We start from the raw sequence: 17,005 nt of genomic DNA on the forward strand, positions 1-17,005 counted from the left end.
AAGTACAGTCAAGTGATTAGGTGATAGTTGAAATCTCACTTTTACAATCTCCTCCTGAGTCTCCTTTGCTGTCTCCTGCTTTTTGGAATTGCCAGTATTTGTCTCCACTGCTCCTAGGAAAAGCACAAGCACATATTATTTATATATAAATTTGAGCTGACAACACATGCCTGTGATGTAGGGCAAGAGAAGAAGACTTTTACCATCGGATATGGCCATGTCATCCCATAATGGTCTAACATTGCCAAGTTTCTTGCTGAGAAACAAAATTTCCCACTAACTGCATCGCCCTCACTATTTGGAAAACTGGATGATCTTATACCCACCACCAGAAGTATGATGTCAAAATAAAAGTCCCGAAAGAAAGTCTTCACTCCTCTAATGATGGACAGTAGTTTATAACATTACTGCTACAACCTTGTAACATCACTTGTAGCTGTAATGCTTGGATGCTACGGATACATCATTGCACTGGATGGATTGATATGCAAGAGGGCATTGCGCGGTTTGAGGGCATTGCGCGGTTTGAGGGCATTGGGCGGTTTGAGGGCATTACCTGGTTTGTTCTTCATACTGGGTTTTGAGCCACATTTGGCTGAAGCTTTTGACAGGTCAATCTTCTTGTTGAGAATCTGGACCTGAAACCAAGAGAAAGGTTGAGTGGATTTTAATGGGAGGACACAGAACAGTAGGAGTATAATCCAGTCCTCTGGTCACCGGAGCAGCTGATAGGTCTTTATTCAACAGTGAAAGCCTAACCCTATACTGTGCGCCTGGGATACGATTTGTGGTTTTAGCAGATGAAAGTATTTAAATTCAATCTTAGTTTTTCCTATGTCACTATCTTTTGTCATTCCATAACTACATTACACAATGCCTGGCAACTATAATAAATATATATATATTTATGCAATTAAAGAAAATAATGTCACGTATTGTCCCACCAGGGAAAGGAAAGCCAAGCCAGAGAGAACAAGGAATATAGGCCGTGCAAGCTGGTAGTGTTGGAAAGAGAGGCACCCAAAGCTGACAGGGCCTAGTTTACAATGTATCTCATCTACTCACGTTGGCACTGCCAGGTTTGTGGGCGCCGGATGCTTGTGGGCGGGTACCCCCAGTTGCTGGCTTTGCAGCATTTGTAACCTGAAAACAATATGCACTTTAGTGGTCTCCTGCTTGAGGCTCAGATGATAAAGAAGAAGGGTTGAGAGAGGATGGGGAGAATGAACTGGATACTAATAAAGGACTCTTCAAATAAAGGAGAATTGAACAGAATTATTCCAGATGTATTTTGTATCAAGTCTAAAATAAATAAATAAATTGTGTTTGGTTCCAATAGTTTTTGCACAAATTGGCCCAACGCTGCCCAGTCGTGGGCCCAAAATGACACCGTGTCAATGAACTAGTCAATGATCCCATTAGTCTGCGTTACACCGTGACTGTCTGAACAACAAGGACAATGATCCCACCATGCAAGCGTGTATGGCAAAACTGGAAATATACAATGGAAAAAAACAGAGCTATCCGGCACTCGGTAATCCACAGGGCCAAAAACAAATTAAAAAAAGTACGTTTTTATTGATCAAAGTTAAAAGTGTACAAACATATCCAAAGGCCCTACGCATTTCGTACCCCTAAGGTACTTAATCATGGGCTAACCGGCACTCAGAGGAATACTTAATATGACTAAGTACCTTAGGGGTATGTAAAAACTTACTTTTTTAATGTATATTTGGCACTGTGGATTCCCCTGAGCGCCGGATAGCCCTGTTTTTTCCATTGTCCATTGGGTTGCCGCTGGCTGTAGCCGAGGGTCTGGTGCAGCTGGACCACACGATCGGTGAGTTATTCACATTGCTATTTACATTGATGTTCTGGAGCACCTTTTTGCCATGATGGTAAAACTGCCACAAGATCCAGTTGTTCAATTATGAGCCAGATCTGCTTCAGCATTGCTCTGCTGTCGAACGCACCAAGAGACCAGAACAGCAAGTATATGAGCCAAAAGAGAACTAAAGGTGGCCACGGACACAAAGACTATAATACAAAACAACGTTTCATACGATATTTGGCGAGTGTATGGCGGGAGATGAGCTGCAAAAGGCTTGGATATTGGTCGGCTCGTTGGAAAATTTTGATCCAATGCTCACAGGAAAGATCTTAATTGTTACATGCATGGCCACCTTGAGAAAGGGCAAGACTCACACCAACACAGACTACGGTCTCTAGAGGACACCAACAAGGAGAGCTTGTTGTTTTGCATCAGAAAATGTTGAACTGTGGGGTGGGTTAATATCTTTCTGGGCTGAGCTTGGGGATGTTATATGTGAGGCCTAATATACATGGACTGTTAACTCTCCACCAGAGAAGCGCCTGAATGTGCTCATCATTTAGTTAAATAGAATCTGCTTCTAAAGGTGGCTATACACGGGCAGATTAAAGATGTCTATATTGGTCCTTAGACCAATTTGGCAGCTTATCTGTTTATGTGTGGGGGCTTCCGACAGGTCCCCTCCGATTGAGATCAGACCAAAATTGGGCAGATATAGACTGGGCAAGTTAAGGTACCCATACACTGAGAAATGTGGCAATGTCACCAAACGAGCGGATCTCGGGCTGATCCGATTGTGGGCCCTAGGGCCCAACGATCGGATCCTAACGGTGCCTAAACGGGCGGTCGGATCGCGGGACCGCATCAACGAATAGATGCGGCCGCGATCCGATGGGATTTTTTGTCTCATCCAATCGAGATCTGGCCGACTATCGACCAGATCTCGATCGGTGAAGCCCGTCGGGGGGCCCCATACACGGGCCAATAAGCTGCCGACACGGTCTGTCGGCAGCTTTTAATGGCCCGTGTATGGCAACCTTTAGATTTTTCCTTCGAACCAAGAACACATCGGCTAGTTTATACAGTCCTGTGACCCGTCATTGCCCATTCCATCATCGTAATCTAATCGTTCGGTCCCAGGGCTGCATGTTCGGATTAACCCGAGATCGGCCTGCCGTTAGTGAGAATATTGAATTAAGATCTGTTCGTTTGCCGACCTTTAAGGTGGCCATACATGGAGAGATCCGCTCGTTTGGCGATGTCACCAAACGAGCGGATCTCCCTCCGATATGCCCACCTTGAGGTGGGCAATATCGGGCTGATCCGATCGTGGGCCCTAGGGCCCAACGATCGGATCCTAACAATGCCCAAACGGGCGGTCGGATCGCGGGACCGCATCAACTAATAGATGTGGCCGCGATCCGACGGGATTTTCTGTCCCATCCGATCGAGATCTGCCCGACTTTCGGCCAGATCTCGATCGGTGAAGCCCGTCGGGGGGCCCCATACACGGGCCAATAAACTGCCGACTCGGTCTGTCGACAGCTTTTATCAGCCCATGTATGGCCACCTTTACTGGCACTTCCAGGCAGATTTGGCCAGAAAAGATGCTGCAGGGCTAACAATGACTGGTGGAGAATGTGTTGTGCATCTAACCTACAAGTTATTATCCTAGTAAAGCATTGCTTTTATAATTTTCATGGTAACAAAGTATTCATGAAAGCTGAAAAGGGACTACAGCAATATTATCTGCCATTTAAATGGGCCGGGAGACAGTGGGGGGTCGAGGATCCTCTAAAGCAATTGCTGCTTATGGGTCACCAGCTGATGTCCCCAAACAATAACGTATCGGGAGCAATCTTGTCACTGACGGGGCATCTGCTCATCACTAACAGCTGCGGCAGGCATTTCTCACTAAATATGGATCTGGCCTGACTGCAATTTAATTAACCTTGAAAAGCCAAAAATGTCACATACTAACATTGCACTTTATATGTGTTACAGGCAGTTCTGCACAGGAATATTCCCAGTACATTAGCGAATATAACGTATTCACGTTGCGGTTTTGAGCTCTTTGAAGAGGACGATCCTGCGGTACTTGCCACATTAGCACATAAATAAGATATGAAGTGCAGGAAAGAAACGTGTTTCTCCATGAGGAGATAAAACACTCAAGTAATAAATATTATATAAATATATATATGCAAATATAATCTGCTATAAAGAGTAATTTTCCTTGGGTATAAAGGCTCCTTGTGCGTTAATAGGGTATCCATGGAAATGGGTCAAAATCGTTGCTCAGTATAAATCACGACTCGTGAAGGTCAAGTGTCAGCCTCCCACTGGAGCCAATGACATTGCTAGTGTTTATTAAGGTTGGGATGAGCTCATGTAGTTCAGCAGTGTTGGGTGTATTTTGCCTTCACTACAGCTAAATTGTGCTGGAATAGTGTGTTAAATACACTCACATGCAATACTAATGCTCTAAGCTGCTAGCTGTCCCCTAACTAATTACCAGCCCATGTGATTATCAGAGGCCCCACCTACAAAGCAATATGTTGAGAGCGCAGTTATCACATGTAAAAGCAGTAGAAGGAGTTGTTAGTGAAGGGGTCGGCCTAAAACCCCAATACTTACATTGCCACCACCAGGGACATGCTTAATATTATCCTTAGAGCCACACTTGGACTGAACGTGGCTGTAGTTCACCTTTTTGGAGACTATCTGGACCTGGAAAGGTTGTGGGATGGAGAGAGAAACGACACAGAGAAGTGGAGAGGCACGGTTAGAAATATCACATGGCACGACATAGCAGGATGTCGGCAGATTGTTAAAAACAAAAATGTTAAACGGGAGGAGGAGGACGAGGGTGTGAGTCATGAAGGGATGAAGATTAGCGAGAGCAGCGCAGGAAGAGAGACATGGAGCAGGAAAGGTTAATGGCTATGTAAGTACATGATGTCATGATGTGAGCTCTAGGGCCCAACGATCGGATCACAATGAGAAGAATACGGCGGTCAAATCGAGGACTGCATCAACGAACCAATGCAGTCCTCGATACGACATGATTTTTAAACTCTCCCGAACTACATCTGCAGGGTCGGACTGGGCCGATGGGACACAGGGAAAAAACCCGGAGGGCCCTGGCCCTCGCCGGCCCAGGCCTTATCTCCCGGCTGTCCCATAATGAATATTGCTGCAGCGAGTCTATTGCGCGTTGCCCTTCGTGAGCTTTAAAGTTGGGAGGGGCCCCCCGGGGACTGGCAGGACTCAGAGGGTCCTTGTTTTGCCACCTTGGTGGGCCCCTAAGGCTCCAATCCGACCCTGTACATCTGTCCGAATTTTCGACCAGATATCGATTGGGGAAGCTCGTCGGAGGGCCCCATACACTTGCCCAATAAGCTGCGGACTTAAATCCGTTGGCATTTTATATCAGCTCATGTCTGGAGAGCTTAACAATATATAAATTATTTAAATGTTCTTTCCTTTAGTCTTGGAATTTACAATCACAGCAAGAAGGCAGGTGCCATGCAAGTTTTGTACCACCCCAAATCTTGTGTATGCGCCTGAAAGGGGGTCCACTGTCCATGCCCAGGCTACACAATTATAGAGCATGTGCATTGAGGGGAAATATGAGGAGTGCAGTGATATTTAGGCAATGCTGAATGAAAGTACTGTCACATTTGTTTTAGGGTGGCTCATGTCTAGGGCATTAGAGGAGCTTCCTTGGACATGTGTAATAATAAGTGGCCACTTCAAGCATTTGCACCAACATCTCTAATAAAGACGTATATATGATCTATATGTCCCCTCCCTATTCAAACTGACCTAAGCGTAAGTGTACTAATATAGTTTCAATAGACAGAAATGAACGTTAATGCAAATTCGATTTGAAACGCTCGCACTGAATAATTAACGGTAGTAGCGTTCAGCTGCTGAGACGCAACTTTGCATTTTAGTGATTTAGCGTAGTGGGAGCGAATTTGCGACGTGTAGCGGAGCATTCGCTGGTGAAATTCAGCCTTTAGTGAATTTGCCCAATGACACCTGAATGTTTCCAAAGTCAGAGCTGACAGATAGTGACCTCCCTTCAGCAGAACATGCAGGCGTCCTGGCAACGACAGGGTTAAGTTGTGTGGATGGCCGGTCACAGGGAGTGCAAGCTCAATGGCACAGCCTGGATTTGGGACAGGACCTCTTACTGTAAGTGAAAATGTAAATACGTGTACAAAATAAATGCACTACAGGAAATAAAAAATAAATCAAATTGACATAAGTAACTGATAATAAAATATTAGTAGACAGTCGGCATGTGATAGAGAGACGTCCCCTAGAAGCTTCACTATTGAGGCACAAGCAGATGTTTCCTCAGGGCTCAATTTAAATCAGAATTAACAAGCGCATTAAAGTGCCGGGAAGAGACAAGTCTGAACACAATCACAGCCCGGCTCTATATAACGACAGCATTAGCCCGAGCTTTATGGCTTCCAGCAATTACTCTCAGATGCTACAGGCTTGTCTGCTCCTCATTATAAATACATAACACTTTATCAAATGTGTATTCTCAAAACTTTTCAGGAAACAAATATATATTTCATTCTTTTCTAAATTCAAGTCTATTCATGGTATCATGTGTTTTTATAAATGTAGATATAGTATGGCAGCTACAGCCTAGTATCTCAGGGACGGTACAATGGCATATAGGATCCATTATCCAGAAAGCTCCAGATTACAGGAAGGCCATTTCCGATAGACTCAATGTAATGAAATAATTACATTTTTCAATATTCTCTTTTTGCCTCTTTGTAATAATAATAATATCACCCTTGTACCGGATCCAAAAGGAGATTTCATTAATCCTAAAGGCAGAGACACATGCTCAGATTCGGGGCGATAAGTCACCCGGCGACAAATCTCCTCACCTTCGGGCGATTAATCTCCCTGAACTGCCTTCCCGACGGCTAGAATGTAAATAGCCGGCGGGATAGCACTCACTAGGAAACTTCGGGCGACTTGGGAAAACGAAGAGCTCCGAGTGCCATCCCGCTGGCAATTTACATTCTAGCCACCGGGAAGGTAGTTTGGGAGATTAGTCGCCCGAAGATGAGGCGATTAATCGCCAGGCGACTAAATCTCCCAAAATCTGAGCATTTGTCTCTGCCCTAACAGGAGGCAACACAAGCCAAATGCATTTATTTTATGTGTGGCTTTCCCAAAGACTTATAGTATGAAGACTCTTTATCCTCCCAGGTCCCGAGCATTCTGGATAACAGGTCCAATAGCGGTCTATGCTACTGACTGATAAGCCAGAAACATTGTACCAAAGGTTTGGGGTAACATGATGGGTTTGCAAACGACATCTGCCAGCTCCTTCATTAAAAGGGGTGGTTCACCATTTTAAGCAACTTTTCAATTGGTCTTCATTTATTTTTTATAGTTTTTTTAATTATTTGCCTTTTTCTTCTGACTCTTTCCAACTTTCAAATGAGGGGGCACTGACCCCATCTAAAACAAATGCTCTGTAAAACTACAAATGTATTGTTAATGCTACTTTTTATTACTCATCTTTCTATTCAGGCCTCTCCTATTCATATTCCAGTCTCTTATTCAAATCAATGCATGGTTGCTAGGGGAATTTGAATCATAGCAACAAGATTGCTGAAATTGCAAACTGGAGAGCCGTTGAATAAAAAGCTAAATAACTCAAAAACTACAAATAATAAAAAATTAAAACCAATTGCAAATTATCGCTCTCTACATCATCCTAAAAGTTAACCCAAAGGTGAACAATCCCTGTTCTAAGATGAATTATTACTTAAACACTGCCCCCTACTGCTGCATCTGGGCATTACAGGGACCCGCAATCTTCTGTACCAATAATGGACAGTATTTTGGACAGAGCTGGGTGCGCTGGTTGATTATTTAAGATCATAAATAGAATAAAAAAGAGACATCCCCTGCTGCTACTCCATGCTGCACACGTCTAGGAGCAATTCTAGTATCACTAAATAAATGCTTCCTTATACTTGCAGGTATGCGAGTGAAGTAGAGAATGGAGAGGGTCTGTAGTACATAGGACATAGTGTATTAGTGGGAACTGCAGGGTAATCAAAATGGCAATTCTTATATCACGTTATTAGTGGAACGTTCTAACCCCGGGACACTGGGGGATTGTTACTTTACACATGAGTCTTATGATGTGGCATATGTAGCACCATCTAGGCAACTCATTGTAATGATGTGCATTAAGTAGCCTGACAACAGAACCCCAGCAAGCTGCCCAAAAACCCTTTGATTTGTTACAGAAAGTCAGGTAACCCTATGCCACAGCTATGACACTTAGTCTGTAAAACACCAATAGATGAAGCACTGAATGGGGCATATTTATTAACAGTGGAGACGTAAATTAACCCAATCAGCAATTTGATTTGAGTAGTCGACTACAAGTAGAAAACAAAAAATCTGATTGGTTGCTATGGGCAACATCACCGATGATGTTTGTCTCCAGTGTTAATAAATATGCCCCAAAGTGTCATGGGAAGTCACTGCTCGTCCAGTTGCAGCCCACACGTTAATAAATGTAAGATGGGCTTCTTTTGCCCCCTATTTTAGGGCATATGATTGGGGCTTTGTGTAGAATGCTTGGCAATTTTCTGAGACTTCTGCTGCTCTCCTCCCCATGGTCAGGCAGAGGGGCTGGACCTCAATTATGAATGCTGACTGGGCTTTTACCATCACACTGACGTCTGAGGGACAGTTAAAACAATAGAAAGCATCTGTGGCCGAAGTTTATGCACCTGCTAAACTAAATATCCCTCCACCTTTAACACTCTCCTTTCCCCTTCTCCACCCCCTCCATGCACATCTGTCTCTGCTCAAGATATTGCTGAGCACTTCAAAAACAAAATTGACACTATCAGAAGGGACATTACACTACTCAACCCCCCTAGACTTCCACCACCCTCCCTCCACACTCCCCAGTCCCTCCTGTGCTCCTTCACCCCTGTCACTGATGAGGAAGTCTCAAAGCTTCTGGCCTCTTCTCACCTTACCACCTGCCCGCTTGATCCAATTCCCTCAAAACTTCTCCGCAATACCAATCCGTGTCTAATCAAAGCCTTAACTCACCTATTTAATCTTTCCCTCTCAACTGGACTGTTTCCTTCTCAACTAAAACATGCTCTTGTCACCCCCATCCTGAAAAAACCCTCTCTTGATCCCTCCAATCTTGACAACCTCCGACCTATCTCTCTGCTACCTTTCATCTCTAAACTACTTGAGCGCCTAGTCTACAACCGACTTACCTCATTCCTCTCTGACAATAACCTGCTGGACCCCCTACAATCTGGTTTTAAGCCACAACACTCCACGGAAACTGCCCTGACTCGACTGACTAATGACCTTTTAACCGCTAAAGCCAACAATCACTTCTCACTACTAATACTGCTTGACCTCTCAGCCGCATTTGACACTGTAGATCACCCTCTCCTCCTCCAGTCCCTCCAGTCACTTGGCCTTCGTGACACAGCCCTGTCTTGGTTCTCTTCTTACATCACCAATCGTTCCTTCAGTGTCTCCTACAATGGAGTAGCATCTTCTCCCCTACCTCTTTCTGTTGGAGTTCCCCAAGGCTCTGTCCTGGGACCATTACTATTCTCCCTCTATACTTCCTCCCTTGGCAAATTAATAAATTCTTATGGTTTCCACTACCACCTCTATGCTGACGATACTCAGATCTATCTCTCATCTCCTGATCTCAACCCAGAACTCCTAACTCGCGTCTCCTCCTGCCTGTCCGCTATCTCTACCTGGATGTCACAACGCTACCTTAAATTAAACCTCTCTAAAACTGAAATGGTTCTCTTTCCTCCAACTAACAACAGTAGCATCCCCGAAGTATCCATCATAGTTAACAATTCCACTATCACCCCCTCTCCCCAGGCCCGGTGCCTTGGGGTTATCCTAGATTCTGCCCTGTCATTCACTCCTCATATCCAGTCACTTATTAAATCTTATCACTTCCACCTAAGGAACATATCCAAAATACGATCATTTATCACCCAAGACGCTGCCAAAATTCTTATTCACTCTCTCATCATATCGCGTCTAGACTACTGTAACTCTCTTTTAATTGGCCTCCCCCTCCAGAGACTGTCACCTCTCCAGTCCATAATGAACACTGCTGCGAGGCTCATACACCTCAGCAACCGCTCCTCCTCTGCCTCGCCATTCTGTCAATCCCTGCACTGGCTTCCGTTACCTTTCAGAATCAAATTCAAATTAATGACACTGACTTTCAAAGCACTTCATAACTCTGCCCCACCCTACATCTCTAAACTCATCTCTATATACTCACCCACTCGCTTACTACGCTCCTCTACTGACCTGCTACTCAACTCTTCTCTCATTACCTCCTCACACGCTCGCATTCAAGACTTTGCAAGGGCTGCACCCCTCCTCTGGAACGCTCTCCCACGGTCTGTCCGACTTTCTCCCAACCTTTCTACTTTCAAGAAATCTCTGAAAACGCACTTCTTTCGAGAAGCCTACCCTCACTCTGCTTAACTACCAAACGCAATACCACATTTCTCACCCACTTAATTCGATCTTGCCCACTCCCACACCTTGTGTATTACTCCCTTCCCTTTAGACTGCATGCCTATGCATAGGGCCTTCCTCACCTTTTTGTACCTGTATTGATTGTGATGTTTGTTACTCCATATATTCTATGTATGTAATTCATGTGATGTAGTTGTATAATCACATTTACTTTACAGTGCTACGCAATATGTTGGCGCTATATAAATACATGTTAATAATAATAATAATAATAAAAACTGTCAGAGGGGCCACCTACATCAGCTACTCAGCCAACAATGGGGACCTCCGTGATCTCAGAGGTGAACAAGCCCTGACCCTGAATACCTATGGAAAATAAAGAAGACCAACAGCAGGACGTATGGAGAATCAGAGCTTGATATGGTGCCTTTAAAGGGAGGGTGCTCATACTGTCCATTGAGCTGTGGTGTTGGGATATCCTACTAATTCCCTGCCCACAACATGTACATCAGGGAGTGAATGGTTCCTTCCTTTACGTCTTTCAGGTCTGATTTATGGTTATTTGTCATTACCAAAGCTAATCAGCTGTCCTACAAAGGCAGAATGGACTAAAACCTACACATTAGGGATTAAAAAGAAGAAAAAGTGCAGAAAAGTGATTTGCAGGGTCCCATAAATCAGGCAAGGAACAAAGCTGCAGCTGGAAGTGTAAGAAAGGGTAGAAAGTACCTGGAAAGTACGTGCAGCCCATAGAGGGGAAAGGGGGGGGGGACTAGAGAGATTGAGGAAAGTGATGGAGAAAGTACTCAGCCTGTGAACAAGAGCACACACTCACTTTCCCATTGCTCTGCTTTTGGGCAGCCTCTTTTGTATCTGTGGATTTAGTAGTAGTGGCTGTTTTAGGGACGGCGGGGGGAACAGCTTTCCTGGCTGTGCTGATTGGCACAGGTTTTTTTTCCACCTGCTGGAGAGAAATATGCAGGAGGATTTATAACACAAAGCCTAAACAATCACATGAGCAGGTCTAGAGAAGCTTTGCAATCTAAACATAGGAAAAAAATAAATATTAAAAAAATAAATAAAAAAATATGGCCAACGGCAAATGTTTTCCAGGTTTATCCATTAAACAGTCCATAAACAGGAACTTGCCAAAGTATAAAGATGTTTAATATTATAATATATATATATTTTTATATAGGGGGCTGTTCCTGCTGAATTGTGCTTAGTACAGGGAATACCTATACTGCCATAGTTTTATGGGATCTCTCTGTACAGACTATGAGCAAACTTAGGGGACTGTTCCTGCTGAATTGTGCTTAGTACAGGGGAATACCTATACTGCCATAGTTTTATGGGATCTCTCTGTACAGACTATGAGCAAACTTAGGGACTGTTCCTGCTGAATTGTGCTTAGTACAGGGAATACCTATGCTGCCATAGTTTTATGGGATCTCTCTGTACAGACTATGAGCAAATTTAGGGGGCTGTTCCTGCTGTTGTAATTGTAATTAGTATAGGAGAACAGTTTTAAATGCCCACAGGTTGCTGGCTGTCTTTCAGTCTTGCAGGTTACAATGCACATGGCCACCATCTTACCCTTACATGTCCGTGTACTGGACAGTGTCTGACATTAGATTTTACTTGATCTTTATTAGCGCTTTTAGACAAATAACGGGGATGAAGGTCTAGTGGTCCTTTAATTACACATAGATTATATGGAGTGCTGGGATCCTTTCATAGCCTGTGGGTAAAGTCAGTTCAATCCAGTACCAGAAACAAACGCTAACCGTTTTTGCCGTGTTTCTAAACAATTAAAGTGGATTTGGTAAACATGACAGACTCTGGGAGCAAATACAAAGTCAGACAAACAGAAAATATCCCTCAAACATGCTGGCACAATAGCACGTGAAAAGTTTTGGGCATAAGCTGCCAAAAACCTCCAGCTTTCTGCATGCCAAGGATTATCATGATTAGGATCATTCCGGCCTGTCAGAATGTTCGTACTCAAAGGAGCCCAGTATCAGCTTGTTCCACAAATAATCCCACCCCGACAGCTGCTTCAGAGGAGATCTGCTGGCAAAGGACCCCTAAATCATAAACTTAGAGAAGTTACAGTTATACCTGAACTCTCAGATTCAAATGAGCCACAAAAATGAGCCCATGTAATGAATTAGGGAATGCATTAATAATTAAAGGGATATTGCCATTAAAATAATTACAGTAGCTTTACCTTAAAACTGTGTTCAATACTGTATAATCCTATTGTATAATATAATTTAGTTTATATGTATTGGGGAGTATTCACTAATACCCATGTTTCAAACAGCAGCCCTGGCCCTGTTTTATAGCAGGGATTCAAAACATCGGGATAGTAGTTTCCTATGTGGCAGGAGCCGTTATTACATTTGCAACAGCACTGCTGCCTCGAGGGGAGCAAAAAGAAGTAAGAACTCGTTAAAGGGGAAAAACACGTCTTAAAGGATAAGTAAACCTTTAAAATAAGTGGATGTAAAAGTGATGAGGGGGCTATTCTAAGCCCTTTTGTCATTTACATTCATTATTTATTTTATTTTTATTCCAAGGTAATAAGGGATACATGTACTGTTAATATGAATTATATATGAATTACAACAGCGCCACCTGCTGGTCAGTTTCCCACCAGTCTGACCAGCAAGTAGTCAAGAAAGTTGTCAGGAGAAAGAAAGAGGCTGCTCTGATGTTCTTCTGCTTAGGAAAGATGTGAGAAAGGTTTTTATTTTTTCCTATGTATATATTAATATGAACTGACCTATTGTGAAGGTGCAGTAAAAATTAAATGGGACTATATAATAATGATATCATGTCAGTATCCCTTTAATATTAATGAGTTCAGTGGAAGTGGTTTTGGCATGGGGATGGGGTTCCCTCTAGGGTTTATAATGGCAATAAATGAGAAGGGGCATGAGAGTGTGATAATGAATTACACCATAGTGGGGACATTACTCTTTCATACTGGAGACCATATGTAGTTTTAGAATCTTACCTTGCCTCCCCCTGGTTGGTGCTTTATATTATCTGTGGAACCAATCTTTGAGCGGATGTTCTTCAGGTCAGGAACTGTAGCTGGCCGGGGCTGCTTAGGAGCTGCAGCGGTTTTGAGGGGGGCAGTGGAAGTTTTACTCAGCGGAGCAGTGCTAGGCTTGGCCAGTGGAGCTGTTCTGGCAGTTGGCAACTTCTTTGCCTCCATGGCTGTGCTGGAAGCCCCAGTGGTTTTGGGAACAGCAGGCTTGGTTGTCCTGGGACGAGTGGGAGCTGCTGCTGCTCCATTGGCCTTAGTCAAGTCAGCTGGAACCGATTTTGGACGACTTGCATCTGGAAAATCAGAAGAGCAATAAAAATAATTGCAGGATTCCACCAATAATGCGACATGGAATACACGGATATCAAGCACTACAGCTGGCTTATGTAGTAGGTTGGCTTCAAGTCTGCAATTTCAGTCTGCCAACAGTCTTCAACCCATTTAGTCCCTCCCCAAAACGAGTGGAAGTAAGATCCTCATTGCGCTGGAAAGAATATATTAAGTGCAGTCTCACCTATGGTGGATTTGGTGCTGGGGACTCTCTTGACATCTGCGGCTTTTACATCAATCTTGGGGGCTGCAGAAAGACAAACAACATCACAAACATCAGCCGCAGGTGGGTATTCCGCTATTAAAACATCTCCCGTATATGTGGCCTTAGAAACAAATTGTGAAAAGCAGCTGAACATGAGATGGGGTCTGTACATTACCCTATGCTCTGAGATCACTGTAGTCACAATAAATTGCTAAAAAGCTTTTGTTCTAAAAAGAGGTGATATAAGAAGTTTTGCTCATCCTTCCTTTCACATCTTTTTTGGGATATTTAATTTAACCAAACCAAACTGCTGCAAGCAGGGCCACCTTTAGAAATCACAGGGCTCCTTAAAACAAAATTTTCTGGGTCCCGCCCACCCTACACCACAGTAAAAAGACCCCAGAGACATCAGCGATAAAAACGGTAACCCCCCCCCCCCCCCCGAGACACACACGTTATAAAAATCCACTGATGGTGAGGGCCCCCTTATAAGTAAAAAAACAAAAAAATTGGTGACCAGGGCCACCCATAAGTAAAAAAAAAAAAACAAACATTGGTGGTCAAGGCCACCCATTGGTTAAAAATAATGTTGGCGCCAGGACCCCCAAAAAAGTACCACGCCTTAAAAGTTAAAAAGAAACATTGATACCCCAGAGATTTTTTTTTTTAAAAACATTGGTGGCAGGGGCCTATAGAGTATGAAAATAATACATTGGTGGCCAGGGGTTTAATAACATTTATGAAAAACTCATTGGTGTTCAGTAGAACTGAACTCGTGGCTTCAGGACTTCAACTTCGGCTCCTTTCGTGGCTTCAATAGTTTTTCCACCCCGGGCCTGTGAGTAAATGAGCCGATGGAGAGAGTTAGGAAGAACAAGTTACCTGTTGGCCTTTTTGGGGTAACAGCAGCTTTGGGTGCTGTGCTTCCTGTGGTGGGTGCTGCTGTTGTAGCTGTGCTGCTTTTGGAGGCTACAGGACTGGCCTTTACAGAGGTTCTGGGAGTAGCGGATGTTGGAGTTTGCTTCAGAGCCGCTGGCTTCTTGTCTGGGCTTTTCACAGGGCTTTTCAAATCAAGAGTCTGTGAAATAAACAGTTAGGAATAAAGGAGTACCCACAGCTCCACCATATGTTATCCTCTAACACTATCCAATGAGATCAGAGTAGCTACATGACAGTTTCATGAACACATGGTTGCACAATGATCAAAGGAGATGCGACCGATTCATTACCTGTATTTTGCACAGTCATCTGTTTTGGTTGTGTGTGCGGGGGGGGGGGAATTAAACTAATTGATCTCAGTGTGACGAGCTAGATTAATCCAGATCAACTGAATTTCAATTATGTCCCGATTGTCCAGGCATGAAACTATCCTTTAACTGGCATCATAATGTTAGGATTTATTCACCTGACTTGACAGGAAAACCGCACAGAATGTAGAAGCTCACGTCCATCTGTCTAGTACATAATTGCACTGCTCGGACATGTCTCCTTAAATGAGAAGGATCTTGGGGTTTTTGTAGATAACACGTTGTCTAATTCTGGGCAGTGTCATTCTGTGGCTACTAAAGCAAATAAAGTTCTGTCTTGTATAAAAAAGGGCATTAACTCAAGGGATGAAACATAATTGTGTCTCTTTATAGGTCCCTGGTGAGGCCTCATCTGGAGTATGGGGGCAGTTTTGGACTCCAGTCCTTAAGAGGGATATAAATGAGCTGGAGAGAGTGCAGAGACTAAGTGCAACTAAACTGGTTAGAGGGAGGGAAGAGTTAAATTATGAGGGGAGACTGACAAGGTTGGGGTTGTTTTCTCTGGAAAAAAGGCGCTTGTGAGGGGACATGATTAGACTTTACAAGTACATTAGAGGACATTATAGACAAATAGCAGGGGACCTTTTTACCCATAAAGAGAATCACGTACCAGAGGCCTCCCCTTCAGACTAGAGGAAAAGAAGTTTCATTTAAAGGAACAGAGTAGGGGGTTCATCACAGTGAGGACAGTGAGGTTGGGGAATGCACTGCCGGGTGATGATTCAGTTAATGACTATAAGAGGGACTTGGATGATTTCTTGGACAGACATAATACAAAGGCTATTGTGATACTAAACTCTATAGTTAGTATAGGTATGGGTATATAGAATTTAATTAAAAGTAGGGAGGGGTGTGTGTATGGGGCTGGGTTTTCATTTGGAGGGGTTGAACTTGATGGACTTTGTCTTTTTTCAACCCGATTTAACTATGTAACTATGTGTACAACTGTCCAGACTCAGACGTGTTCATGGGCAGTTACTTTACCTACACTGGTCTCCACCACAAGGATAAGTAAACCTTTAAAATAAGTGAATGTAAAATTGAGGAGGAGGTTATTCTTTAATCCCTTTTGTAATTTACATTCATTATTTATTTATTTTTTATCCCAAGATATTAAGGGATACATGTGCTGTTAATATCAATGAATTTTGTTACAACAGCTCCACCTGCTGGTCAGTTTCCCACCAGTCTGACCACCAAGTAGTCAAGGAAGTTGTCAGGAGAGAAAAAGAGGCTGCTCTGATGTTCTTCTGCTTAGGAAAGATTTGTGGAAGGTTTCTAATTTTATTCCTAAGCAAAAGAACATCAGAGCAGCCTCTTTTTTTCTCCTGACAACTTCCTTGACTACTTGGTGGTCAGACTGGTGGGAAAATGACCAGCAGGTGGTGCTGTTGTAATTCATATATAATTTTAACAGCACATGTATCCCTTAATACAGGATAATAAAAAGAAAATAATGAATGTACATTACAAAAGTGCTTAGGATAGCCCCCTCGTCAATTTTACACTTATTTTAAAGGTTTACTTATCCTTTAACAGTGGAAAATTGCTCACCTACTACAGCCTTGAATTATTCGAGTGCCATAAATCAAGATGCCTGAGGTTGCATTTTACAAGGGCATCCTTAGACTGGCAGACATTGGGGCCAGAAATGCCTCTGCTTGATGATATAATGTTATTAGACCCCCTGGTAGAATTGTATTGAATTAAGATTG

At 43.3% G+C, this 17,005-nt stretch overlaps 1 protein-coding gene across 15 annotated transcripts in view; it reads right to left on the bottom strand.

Moving 5' to 3' along the window:
* Positions 1–17,005, bottom strand: part of map4.L (microtubule associated protein 4 L homeolog) — a 129,184-nt gene that overhangs the window by 2,247 nt on the left and 109,932 nt on the right. For 8 of the 15 annotated variants that reach the window (XM_018266382.2, XM_041565353.1, XM_041565349.1 and 5 more), the window contains 8 exon segments: positions 14,866–15,061; positions 13,963–14,025; positions 13,413–13,741; positions 11,226–11,354; positions 4,469–4,561; positions 1,066–1,143; positions 557–638; positions 40–113 (listed from right to left, as the gene is read on the bottom strand). In XM_018266382.2, coding sequence (XP_018121871.1) covers positions 40–113; positions 557–638; positions 1,066–1,143; positions 4,469–4,561; positions 11,226–11,354; positions 13,413–13,741; positions 13,963–14,025; positions 14,866–15,061 — 1,044 coding nt within the window. 15 annotated transcript variants of the gene reach the window in all.

This window comes from Xenopus laevis, chromosome 6L, assembly GCF_017654675.1.
Source record: "Xenopus laevis strain J_2021 chromosome 6L, Xenopus_laevis_v10.1, whole genome shotgun sequence".
Classification (NCBI taxonomy): Eukaryota; Metazoa; Chordata; class Amphibia; order Anura; family Pipidae; genus Xenopus; species Xenopus laevis.